The sequence below is a fragment of the Chinchilla lanigera genome, unplaced genomic scaffold, assembly GCF_000276665.1.
Source record: "Chinchilla lanigera isolate Chin_1 unplaced genomic scaffold, ChiLan1.0 scaffold00009, whole genome shotgun sequence".
NCBI lineage: Eukaryota > Metazoa > Chordata > Mammalia > Rodentia > Chinchillidae > Chinchilla > Chinchilla lanigera.
In genome coordinates this window covers 18,935,091-18,949,055 of record NW_004955410.1, presented here as the reverse complement: position 1 = coordinate 18,949,055, position 13,965 = coordinate 18,935,091, and the positions used below count along the sequence as shown (strand labels likewise).

Below are 13,965 nucleotides of genomic sequence, written 5' to 3'. Positions count from 1 at the left end.
TAGAAAGTGTTTTGTAATTTGGAATCATGATATCTTCTTCCAGATATTATCCATAGGCAACGATTCTCAGCTGTGGGTGATTTTTTCCCCTTGAGGTAGATTACTAATGCATGGAGACCTTTATTAATGTCAGGCCACAGCAAGATTGCCAGATACAGCCAACTAAAATACAGATATCCAGTTATATTTGCATCCCAAATCAATGATCAGAAGTTTTAATTGATCAAGTTTTTTTTTCAGACAAGGTAGGCAGGCCTCATTTTGTAGTTCAGGCTGACTTCTTTTTTTTTTTTTTTTTTTTTTTTTGGTTTTTCTCCGGTACCAGGAACCGAACTCATGACCTTGCGCTTGCCAGGCAGGCGCTTTGCCGCTGAGCTAAATCCCCAGCTCCCCCAAGCTCGTTTCTAATTCACTATGTAGCTCAGACTGGCCTCGAACTCTTGGTGACCCTCCTGCCTCAGTCTCCTAAGTGCTGGGATTACAGGAATGCACCACCAAGCCTGGCTTTGATCAACATTCTAATAAAAAAAATCAACAGTTTTAAGTTTTAAAGTATGTTTTATGCTATATTCGTGATACGCTAAAGTATTATTTGTTGTTTATTCTTATATGGAGCTGAGAACTCTGCACATGGTCTGGTAACACTAGGAGGAGTTTTGTGACCGCTACAGCTGTCAGTGAGCAGAAGTTAGAGATTTTGCTAAATATCCTCTACCATTCCTCTGGCACCTTCATCTTGAGTGTGTTTATAATATTTCACTGATTTCAAATGAATAATAATGACTAATATTTAATAAGAATTATCCAATCAAAAACATCAATGGTGCTGAGCTTAGGAACTCTGAAATATATTCAAACTATTCCTTTACTTCACATAACATTTGGTCACTTGGATTTTAAATGTTATGCAAGTAACATGGATCCTGTACTTTTCTATTTGAATGTTTCTAAAAGGTACCACTGTAAGTAGGAAAATGGGGGAAAATCAGCTGTTCCAATCTTCCATAAGTTATAGTAGAAAAGTGCATAAGTGCTTTGAAAGTTCACATAAAACATTTTTGAGGGATGCTTTCTCTATTTTTAAGCCAAATTGCACTTAAATTCTAATAAAAGAATAAACCTCCTTAGTGTTATTTTTGAAATAATAATACATCATCAAAGCACAAACGTAAAAATTTCAGCACAGTTGTAGAATTAGGGTTGATAATACAAAGGTGAATAAAGAAGAAATTCACGTTCTTAAATTTCCTAGAGTCTAGACTGTGGAGAAATACAATATGAAAATAAATGAAACGGTCGGTAATTTCTAAGTTATTGTTACAGACACACATGAAAGTCACTGTGATAACTTGCCAAGAGGAGGCTCAGAATCATGGTGACAGTGCAAGGCCTCCTGTTCTGAGAAGATGTAGACTGGCTTTTATAATATTTTCAGAGAACTCGATGGACGCTCTCCAACTACATAGCCATGGGATTTTCCGAGCTACTAGCAAAATTGAGCTGAACTTTCTAGCCCTGCACTGCAAATCTGTATCTTCTTGTCTTATTTTATAAAAGAGCTCAGTTCTTTCCCCCTTACTGACAGCTGTAAATTGGAAGTGTCACGATTCTTCTGGCCCCTGCACAGTTATCTATTACCCTTAATTTGTGAAAATAGTTTCTTTCCCTCACCATCTCCCCAAAGAAGCTGTAACATAAAGTCACTCCAAACCATTTGCTGACCTACGTGCTGTATGTGAAGTGAATCTGGTGTGTGTGCAAAATTTGCGTCTGCATCATAACCTTGCCTAGTGCTTCTGCATGTATTAAGGTGTAAGTGAAAAGGATAGCGTTGGGGCTGGGGATTTAGCTCAGTGGCAAAGCGCCTGCCTGGCAAGCGCAAAGTTGTGAATTCGGTTCCCGATACCGGAGAAAAACCAAAAAAAAAAAAAAATGGTAGCGTTATCTTGATCTACCACCAGTGTCTAGGTAACCCGAACAGTCATTGGTATCAACAAAATGTGGGAAGTACATTTTAGTAAAGGGGAAAATCATCAGTAGGATACCAGAATATGCAAACATTTAAGAAAGAAGCGCAAAGAGTTTGAGTGGAGTCCACAGGAGGGGTAACCTTTTAAAACTGAGAGCATCAGAGAAAAGATAGTAGAATTCTCCATTTCACACACTGTTCATTAGGGCTTCTCAACTCACTGTAGGCACTTTGCTGTCAGCTACTATCCGATATGCAATGTTTTGCTAGGTGGATGGCCATGATCTTTTGCCGTTTTATGTTTTCTGGCAGGAGTACAGCAAAAGGCTGGGTACCTGCAACCAGTTTTTTAGCCTAGAAATGATTAAAAAGCAAGATCTGTAAAGTTTCTCTATACCTAGAAAATATATGTTAGTTTTAGTTGTTTTATTAAGTGCACTGAAGTTTGTAGAGGAATTAAATCAATGCCAAATTAGACTCAAGTAAATTATACACCCTTTTCATATCCTTGGCCTCTTACATTTTTTAAGAAAAGTGCTTATTTTGTTTAATGTATTTGGAATTGTATAGCGTTAATCATGATATTAGTGTTTATTTCTCCATGGCTTTTACTGTAGAATAATGTCATGAAAGAATTATTGTGCTAGCATTTTCTTACTGTCACAGCCACAAAATAAATAAATCATAGAAAGGGCAGGATAATAAAATTAAAGTAAAGCATTAAAATGTCATTTAAAAATGAAAGACCTCCTCTAAGAATAGGTTCACTAAATTCATGTATCAATTGGGATATCATGTAGTTGAATAAAAAGAGTTATCAACTAGGTACCAAATTTAGATTGGCTAAAATTCCTATAACTGCCGTCATCTCAAAATTCTAGTGGAGAGATGAGGAAGCAAAAAGACAGACTGTGTTATAAGACTTGCCAGTTTATCCCAGAAATGCAACGTAGTGTCAAGGCAAGTGCATTATCTACTCCCAGCTACATCTAAAATGAGAGTGGCTTTAGAGACACAGACATGTTATTTTAATTAAAAGTTTGCACTATTTATTTTCAAAAATTTATATCCAATTCATGCTCTTATTAACAATTCAACAATATTTCTGAGCTACTTCTTGTGTTTGCTGTCTCTGTCTCCATCCTCACAAAGAAACATCTTTGAATTTGACATAAATTAGTTTCCTTTTGTAGCCCACAAAGAATTAATATTAATGTAGAAATCAGAATTGCTTTTCATTCTAAAATGTAATCCCAAAATACATCTCTTTTATTAAGCATTTCAAATCTCTAGCCTTTCCACCTTAAATCTCTATTTTATATAGGATGCTTTGTGTTAAAAGTTAACAAATATAATATTTTTCCTATGTAAGTAGTAATGATATAATCATGTTATTCACTTTGGATAACCTCATGTTTAATTAGTCATATAAGAACAAATGTAAAAATATTGAGGGTAGCTCAAGCTTGTAATAGCAAAATGAAGGACTATTTCATAATGTTTTCAGCTCTATACCATTAATCTTTCAATATAGTTCACCAAGTAAGAATGTTGATTGCTTTCATTGAAAGGAATAATATGTTTTCTTTAAATAACCTCTTCAAAGCATTCAATCACCTATGCAAATAAAATAAAAACTAACCAGTTTTTTAATTGCACCAAACTGGGATTTATCTCACTTGTTCTTTCTTAGAGAGCATATTAAACAACCCCACAAATAACAAAGGAAGGGGCAAGCAATGAGGTGACCTGGTGAAAAAGTATATCTTTTACCAATGATAGTCACAAGTCCAAGGTTAGAACGATTTTCACATTTTGAAGACAATTATTAGCAGGATAGTTTATCTTAAAAATCTGTGGAAGTTTTCTTTTTTAATATGCAAATTTGATCTACTTTATAAGGTAAATTATAATCACAGCTTTGTTTTTTTTTACTGTCTGAGTTAAAAGAAATAGTCAATGTCTTCAGTGCTTTCTAGTCTAGATCTAGTGTAGTGGTTTTCAATACACTGTTTTTCCAACTTACACAACTCAGGATATAACGTATTCACTAGTAGTAGTTTCTAAATATGGTTTGTACTCCAGTCTGGACAGTGGATTGGCAAGAGGATTTAAGAAACCCTAGTGAAGGATGTTTACTTAGAAAAAAATTAGAGAGGCTGAAATGCCCACTTATTAGAAAGATGGAATAGCAAGTTGGATGAACTCCCATAAAGAAGGTAATTTCCTGTTTAAACTTGAAAATTACTAGCAGCAATAGAATTATCTTATAAATTTTTCTGCCTTCATGTGCAATACCTATGCCTATATAAAGATTATTCTCTTCCCAAACCTACATCCTGAGCAGGTTTTTTAATAGATGACAGAGTATCTCATTTGAATAGCTTAAACATTGATACAAGAAATTGCAAAGGAATAAGATACCCTGAGCTTTTCTGTATTTACTTTTTCTTCAGAATATGAAACAAAAGTTCATTTTATAGTAAGCTGTATCGAGGTCCCATTACATCTTGATATTTTACAGATATAGGTAAATTATGTTCTTCATTTAAACAAGTTAATAAGTTTAGCCAGAGTAGCCAAAAATTTACTCAATCATATTTTTCTTTCTCTTGTTCAAAAGCTTTCCGGGCCATGAATGAACAGACCAAGCCCTCACATCACTTGTCTTCAATAAAACATTATTGTCTTTTGGCATCCTCTTGCACTGGGGGAAATAAAAAGTCACATGTGGAGAAGTTCTAAATGCTAGACAGAAAGGATCCTTAGAGGGCAGTTTTTATCCTCCACGGAAGTGCTGCAGACTTCTTCCATTAGTGCAGTTGCAGGGAGCAAAAGGTTAGAGAAATGGGACTGCCAACGATACCTGAACACATAAGTCAAACTTTCCTCCATGTGGTGAGAGAGTGCCAGGGTGCACCCACAGGTGCATTAAAGCATCTGAGATGAAAAACAACAATGGTAATATTTTACGTTGGAAAACACTGTACAGATGGTGACATTTTGTTTGTGGTTGTAAGGAAGAAAGGAAGGCAGTTTCCAGCTCCCCCCCTCAACACCTACCATTTGGCATAGGCTATGGGAGGTCGGAGAAAACGGAGGGAGCTTTGCCTCAGTTGAAACAGCTGGGGAACAGATGGAAGCTGATGTGAAATTTGCCAAAAGCCTCATTTAAGCCTCCTAACCATTTTCCACCAAAAAAATAGCTAGTGAAGTGGTAACAGTAGATAGAGGTCTTTGGGTCAGCAAGTGGTGAACTTTGGACCCTGTAAGAAAAAAAAAGTTAAATACCCAAGATTATTCAAAATACAAATTAAAAATGAAATTTCAAGGGGCATGTTTTTAATAAGGCAGAGTAGTAGTGTGGGTATAAACCACAGTAGAATCATATGTATCACGAAAAAAGTACCCACGGCATTAATTCACACTGGTCCCACTTCAATTGCACGGGCTTTCCTCTAGGTTATGCTGTGAAGACACACACACTGACTCATGCTTTATTAATTGCAATTTAATGATTCCTTCTGTGATTATCGTAAATGTAAGTGTGCATAGTTTACTTCATTTTAGTCACTGGGTTTTACTTCAGAGCAGTTTTGGTTTGGAATTCAGGCACTCAGTAAATTGTTTTTGGATTTAAGTGTTGAGTTATAGCCAGATTTTTGTTTAAATCTAGTTGCTGGATATATAAACCTCCTGTTGTGTATTTCTAGTTATAATGGATGTGTATATGGAGCCATCACATATGACTGTTCATGTTTTGTGTGTTTGTTTGTGTGCATGCATGGTATTTATGAAGTACTTTTGAATATTGCAAAAGTTGGAGGAGATCGGTTTCAAAGAAACAAAAATAAATACAAGCTAATAGGCTTTCCTCAATGTGAATTTGTTCATTCATGCTTACATAAGGGAATGTGCTAACCATGAATCATTCAAATTGAATTGCTCATGAGAAAAAATGTGCTGGCTTTGTCATCAGTTTCCAGAGTTGTTTGACTGAAGGGAAAAGAGCACCTTCTCCATATAAAGAATAACCAGCCACAAATTTCGGGCAGAGAGTGGCTCCAAATTGGCCACAGTTCTTTTGATTCATGAGAACATGGATGCTTGTGAGGAGGACTTTTATTGGATTATTCTGTGCTGCCGCTGAGTTTGCAGCTTGCCACAATAGCCCATGGAATAATGTTTTTTTTTTTTTTTTTTTTTTTTAAATAAAGAAATTACTTGGAAGTTTTCTTCAGACAAAGCCAGAATAGCTAAAACGTCCTGTGATGTGGATATTAGCAAATCTGTGGCTTCAAAACAGTGTGCAGTGAACTGCAGTTACTACTAAAAGCCAGCTAGGTGGGCATTCTGTGAACACGACCTATATCAGAGTGCAAACTTAATTTATTACATAGTGCACCTGGTCCCAGTGGCTTCCCATAGTGTGTAATCAACTGATGTTACCAGCAACACTTTTTGCATTGGATAAAATCGCACCTGCCCTGCCAGTTGGCGAGTCAGTCCACACGGAGGTAAGTGACAAGCCTAGAAATGTGGTGAGTGCATGAGGAGGAGTTTTAGACAAGGCCAGGACACTGGTCAGTGATCCATCAAGAGAAAGGAAAGGCCAATTTGCCAAGATATTGATTCAAACCTATTGCTGCTGCTGATAGACTAGAACACTCGACATCTGGTCAGCGTAGATTCTGGTAAGAGTCAAAACAAAAGTGTTTACACTAAAGTGCCTTGTCTAATGGATTTCCAATATGCAGGGCCTTCTTTAGTTTGACTTCCTTCAGACAGACAGAAAGGAATAGAACATTTATAAAGCAAATAAAAATAGTGTTTTGTAGCTTTTGGGATAATTAACTATTCCTGGATGCAAAAAAAATGCAGTTTAAAAATTTCTTTTGTAAGCCATACCACATTATTATCTTTATCAATTAAAAAGTCACTTAGTGGCTTTTGGGTATCCATAATTTTTCATGCATTACTTTTCTTACTTGAGTGCGTAGAGTGTTTCATCATATTTTTACCTGATAAAGTCATCAGGGCTTATATGTACATGCTCAAAAATAATTAGAAGTTAGAAATAGTTTTCATGAGAGTACTAGCTTACATTTTATCTTGATTATGTTGATATTTCACAAAGGATAAATATAAAATGATTTACAAGAGGTGCTTCTGATTACTTTTTACTTGGTATATGCAGATTCTTTTCCATTATATAAAAATATGCTGTTCTTTGGTGCATTAAGAATATCTTCTAACAGGGGCTGGGGATTTAGCTCAGTGGCAAAGTGCCTGCCTGGCAAGCGCAAGGTCGTGAGTTCGGTTCCTGGTACCGGAGAAAAAAAAAAAAAAAAAAAAAAAAAAAAAAAAAAAAGAATATCTTCTAACATACATCTCAAGAATATTATAGGAATAAATACCATGTGCTAACTTTGTCTTGGTCCCTGAGAAATAAAGATAGAATGATATACTCCAAGTTATTATTTTTATCTTTATATGGCATTATAAGATTTGATGTGGTGAATCATTGATGCTAGGTATTATACAACATAATTATCACACACACATATATGTATATATACTACATATAATAGAAAACATACTTTTAAACTCTGTTCATCTTTTAAGTTATAGGAACATAGCTTTATTTATAGATTCCATATTGAATGAAGTATGATATATAATAAAAGAACATAGGTCATGTCATCAAAGAGATCATACATAATTAGAAATAAAAAAGCCATTAAGTACATACATACTTTTATATATGCTCAGTTTGAGTTTGAACTTTTATAGCTCTGTTGCTAAACATTTGATTGCAAAAATACTCATGCACTGTACTTGCTACCTTGCTAAGAAAAGAATTTTATACTCAATAGTACTTAGACCACAAGTATATACATTAGGCAAAATTTTATGTCTAAATGTGTTATCTCTTGAGGCTTTGGTCTATTTTATTATGATAATACCATATTATGAGCCATCCAACTATTGGTCATGTTTTGTAAAAGGAAAGTTGAATATTTCCCTAACCAGGATGTCAGTTTTTGAAAGGCAGATATAAAAAATAGGAAACATATCTCACCCTATTGAGGTGAAATTGATGTTTGTGTCTTTGCTCTCTATTTATACTCTATCTAGCTCAAAACCTGGAAAAGTAGTTACTCAGTGTCTATGAATAATATTATTGCCTGTGTCTTGAATAAACACTTTTAATACTAAATATTTTTTATTGTTTATTTTTTTTGCAGACTCCCAGGAAGGAAATTACAAGTCAGAAGTTAACAGCAAACCCAGGAAGGAAAGGACAGCTTTTACCAAAGAACAAATCAGAGAACTTGAAGCAGAATTTGCCCATCATAATTATTTGACCAGACTGCGGCGATATGAAATAGCGGTGAATCTAGACCTCACTGAAAGACAGGTAAAACTGGACATTGTCTTTCCATGATTGTTTTTATTACTTTGAGTCAGCAGTGTTCTTTCACCATTTTAAAACATCTAGGTCTGTCATTCTTAAACATGAGTTGGAAGGCATGGGAGTTATTATATGAAGTTTTTTTTCAGCAAAATGACAATATTAAATATGAAGATGTTAGAAGGAAAACTACATTTATTGGGTTTAGGAAAGAATCTTTATTCTGTGATAATGAACTTCTTGTATTTTTTTAAAAAAGATATTGCTTTATGTAATGATGTCCCTTAGTGAAGAATTTCATATGCGGGGCTGGGGATTTAGCTCAGCGGCAAAGCGCCTGCCTGGCAAGCGCAAGGTCGTGAGTTCGGTTCCCGGTACCGGAGAAAAACAAAAAAAAAACAAAAAAAAAAAAAAAAAAAAAGAATTTCATATGCTTATATTTAAAAATTTTCTTATTTGATGAAATAAAAGGTCAACAACCCCAGGTTGGTTTCCTGTATCGCTCAGGATAGTTATGTTATGGTGCAGTAACACATTAACCCTCAAACCTCAATGGAATAATGAAACAAGTTCATTATTTGCTTACTCTCCATAAAAACTCTACACACTCAGCATTCCAAATAATCACTCACAGGCACACTCTGCTTCTCTGGCATCTCCACATGTGGTGTCCCTGGCAACCACAGGAGGCAGAAAAGAATGGGAAGTTTGTGCACTGACCTGCAAATGTTTTCACCTGGAAATGACCCATGTCACTTCCATTTACACTGTAATGTTCGGAAATAGTCAGCTGCTGCGACTTTGGGGCAGAGAGGCTGGGAAACGTTGGGAGGCTATAGCACATAGATCATTGGCCATGTTTCTATCACCTTGTGCAAAATATTTTTGAAATTGTATTAGTCTCAGCAGTTCAAATTCTGGTACTCACACAAAGACCACTTTTAAAGTGTTAGTGATCTATAGAATCCAAATAAGAAGATATAAACACTATTTCAAAAATTAATTACATCTTGGTCCCTTTTTGGATGACAAATGATTTGCTCCCTAAGTACTCACAAGGTCTTTTTGTAGTTTCTGATTTGCCCTGGGAGAATGAAGCCTGGTGATAGCTAACAGTTGCTAATCTTCAGAAAAACATTCCTGAGGGGCAAATGCAAACATCTTTATGGACAGTGCAGTTATGATTGGCACTCTGAGGGCTAGAAATTTCATTTCCTCTTTGACTGTACTTACTTCCTCCAGAGGCCCATTGGAACCAAGAAAATATCAATGGGGTGTGGGCAAGTGTAACATATCTTTTGAGGGAAAGTTATTTTATCCAGCTTCTTCAATCATCTTTCTTTTACTTTTCAGAACTCAACTTTCATAGGTTATTTCTGGGTAATGGAAATATACACAGCAATACTTTTATGCGGTTTTCTTTATTGGCAGTATATATTTTATTAAATATTATGACTAGCACCTAAGTTATAGAGCACAACATGTTCTTCCCTGGAACTTCATGTAGAGTTGCCGCTATAAGAGTACAGAATATGGCACAATGGAAAGCAAGGTACACAGTCTACATCATCAGAAGTCTGATTGTTATTTATTTATTTTTAAATGAGAAGAAGAAAATAGAAAGGGGGAGTAATTACACCTCAGTATGGTTATACAGCGATTGCAAGCTGAAAGAAATATAGTAACATTTTAAATAATACATGAAAGATATAAGAAGATAAGTCTAATTCCATTCTACAAAAAAGGACAGACACAGCATGTGCTCTCAGCCAAGAGGAAAGTTGAGGTTCTTGTTTACTAATGTAGGAGAAGGCCATGGTTGTCCCTCATTTTTGATCAGAGGTCTGCTTGGGTATAGGATAAGTTCTTTGTGGAAGTTATTCTTTAAATCTGATTTGAGAATTTTGAAGATATTTTGGATATTTCTTCTTTCTTTCTAATGGATTTGACATCCTTTGAAAAGAATTCTACTGAAAAACTTACATAGCCATACACACACACATACTTAATAACATTTTCAGTATTTTGTTTCAGTGTTTTACACTGCTAAAACAAATGACCCATTTTTAGTGACTTAACAATTTTTTTCTGTCAGAGGTTTGGGCTAGGCTTGCCAACCTTCCCTACATCAGCTAGTGTGCTGAAGAGTTGACAGAGCCTCAGCTCGGACAGCTGGGCTCCACTATGTGGGGTTTTGTCTGCTACTAGGCTAGCATGGGATGCTTCAGTGGGTGCAAGACTCCAGCAAGCAAGGGTGTTTTAAGCTTCTCTTTGCGTTATATTTTTTAATGCTCCTTTTTCCAAAGTAAGTCAACGAATCAAGTCTGATGTCAAACAGAAGTCATTGGAAGGCATCTCTGAAATAATCTAACAACAGCATCATAAGGAAATAAAAAGAGCACCCAAATACTGTTAAAGATAATTAGGTGTTCAAACAATTGAAAATTCAGTTTTTTAGGGAAGACTCTCTTTTATTCAATAAATCTCTATTTCTGTTTTGCAAACTAATATGAAAAAGGGATGCATGCCTTGGAATCTAAACTCCTCATAAAGAGCAAATCTTAAAAGAATAATTATGTAGAGTAAGAAAGAACTGATTTAGTATGTGAAAAGTAGAAATGAATATCCAATATTTGTGTCTTGGAATTATGCATTCTTAGAGCAATGACAAACTCCTTGAGGCATAAAATAGAAAATAAAAATACCTGGTCTTTCTTCCACTGAGATTTACATGCCATAATACATATGAAAGGATTTTTAGTATAAACTATAAAACACAACTACCACCTGGAGGGGAAATAACATTACTGTGCAAGGCATGTTGAATTACTTGGTTTGTAAAACAAATATTTGTTGAGCTAGGTGCTAGTAATAAAATCTTGTCAAAATAAGCTAAAGAAGTAAATCCTAGAACTCACAGAAGAGGCAAAAATCGAACAAGTATCACCAGTTGTGATGAGTGCTGAATGTCACAAGAGACGCCTCAAGGGAGAATGTTCTTGGTTGTCAAATGTTACTTTTATTCCTACACTATGTTAGTATCTTAAAATAAGGCTCTTAAGGTTTTATTTTTCTTTTTCTGGGCCAAGGTTTTTTATTTTATTTATTTTTATTTTTATCTTTTTTTTGGTGGGCAAGTTTTAATATGATGAATTTATCAGGAAAAAAATGTATGTTTCAACCATCAATTTTATTATTTTTGAAGCTCATATTCCCCCAGATTGCCAAGGTGTTTATCCCAGCTAATTACTTTGCTCCTTTGAGAATGGGCATTCAACACTTTAGATGTAGTGTTCTAAAATGAATTCCTTTATGTCCATTTTCTCTAAATTGAGATGCATCTTCTCTTACCAGTTCAAAGTGGTATTGGAAATACTGTAGACTAGGGGGCTAATAAAGTAAGGAAGTTTAATTTTTACAGTTCTAGAGGCTACAAAGTCCCAGGTCAAGGCACGGGTAGATAAAGAGTCTGATGTGGGTCTCACAGTCAGTGATCTTCTCACTGTAGCTTCACAAGCTGAGGGGCTTTGTAAGTTCTCCCTTGAACGTTTGATGAGGATGTTACCTCTGCTAATGGGGGGGGTCTATCTTCAGGAGCTAATCGTCTTCCAAAGGCCCCACTCTAATGCCAGTGCCTTGAGGTTTGGATTTCATATTTGTTCATATTTGCTGTCTGGCATTAGAACAGGCATTCATACCATAGAGAGCAATAGAAGTTGTTTGATTTTCCTCATGGTTAGCTATCATTTTAGAAATAATTGAGATATTGAATCCTTAGGAATCACTCAGATCATTTTCCAATTCCTACCTGAAGAATGGTTGTAAAATCTTTTACACACACACACACACACAACTTCAGATCCATTTCGGTCTTCCAGAATGCCATGTTGGGGGGGTGCTATAATTCCCTTTATAGTCTATAGTTCTCTTGGACCTCATCAATCAAAAAAGGGAGGAAAAATGAAAAGATCAAACAGGATACGATAAAATAATTCCCTGTTAACAAATAGAAAGTAAACACAATTATTTTATGTTAAATAAAAACCAACAACCTACAACACTACTGAACTTTTACTTATATGAAGCTGTTTAGTGAAGAGTTATCGCTCTAGTAATGTTCCAGCTGCTAACCTGCAATTTCACTTTATAATCTATTTTCATTTACTCTTGGAGATGAACAGCTAATAATCGTTAGTTGGCAGGGTCAGTTACCACAATCTGGGGGATCCTGCCATTGCTAGGTATTTTTTCAATTGTACAAACTGATTTTGGCCTTTCTCCCCCATGCAGATAAATTTGGAGCAAGATGTTGCCCGATATGTAGTAGTATTTCACCTTGAGAATAAAGGAGAAAGCAGCTGTATACGTGAATAAAAGAAGTAGAAAATGGATATTTTTAGCGTTAAAATGGCCAAATATAGAAAGAATAGGAGATCCTTCCACTTCATAAAACCTTTTCCACAGAGCTAATCAAAGGTGCTACATGGCAGATTTGTCAATTCTCTGAAATTACAGGAATAAACAGACTGAATTCATATCTCTGCCAAGATAAATGGAAAATCCCACCTAGTTGAATCAAACTCTAGTAATGGAAACGAGAGACATTATTCTTTGTTTGTTACTCATAAATCATTAAATTGCTCAATGTCAAGTATTTGCAAAAGAGCCGTTCATTCTTTCCATGACTATGAAGGACAATTATTTCTGCGTGAATATCTAGTGACTTTTGTCTTTTGCTTCACATTTACATGCAGTTTTTCTCATTCACTGATCCAAGACTACCTGTGTAGCCAGTGATTACAGAATATTCTTCCATACTTTGCCTCATTATTTACCGGTCATTAGAACAGTAATAGTACTGAGTAACAGCAAGAAGTTTTCTTTGTTTAGTTCTTGGAATTCTAGGTATTTTTAAAGATTAATCATTATTTAACTCCGTTTGGGAAAGTGGAATAACAGAAGGTAAAAGTAACAGGGGTACAGGAGAAGAAATCTAAGTGGACAATTAACAGAGACATTTTTGATAATTCTTTTTATAAATAAGCAATGTATATAGATAATGTGTGATAGGATCTCAAAGCCAGACTCAAAACTACCTCAAGTTCCATGAAAAGGTTAGGATTCATGAAAAGTAATTTTAGGTAGATTATCATAAAGCAAGATGTACACAAAGTTAAAGTTTCAGCTGTTTCCTAAATTAATTTTAAGAGATATCTGTATATTAGAGTAAAAGACAGAATAAACAAATGATCCGTAACCATTTATATATGTAAACTTTTGATATGGAGATAACATAGAAAAAGTAACTTTAGAAAAATGAGGGCTTACCAGTCTCCAACTGCTTTTGAGAATTAATCTATTTTCTTTTTAAATGTTGTACTCTTTCTTCTTATATTCCTAGACATACAGATAGGTAAATATCAATCTGTCTCTTTTTGTCCTCTGTATTCACACGTCTTCTCATAAAAATTTAGAGATGCATTCAATGTAGAATATATTTTGAACTTTGAATCACTATCTGTTCTATTTATATATATATTCTATAATTTATATTTATATATATATTATATATATATTTTTT

The 13,965-nt window shown here is 34.9% G+C and overlaps 1 protein-coding gene across 1 annotated transcript in view; it reads left to right on the top strand.

Moving 5' to 3' along the window:
• The window catches only part of Meox2 (mesenchyme homeobox 2), a 63,810-nt gene that overhangs the window by 39,423 nt on the left and 10,422 nt on the right, over positions 1-13,965 (top strand). The window contains exon 2 of the mRNA XM_005377333.2: positions 8,218-8,390. Coding sequence (XP_005377390.1) covers positions 8,218-8,390 — 173 coding nt within the window. The remainder of the gene's footprint in view (positions 1-8,217; positions 8,391-13,965) is intronic.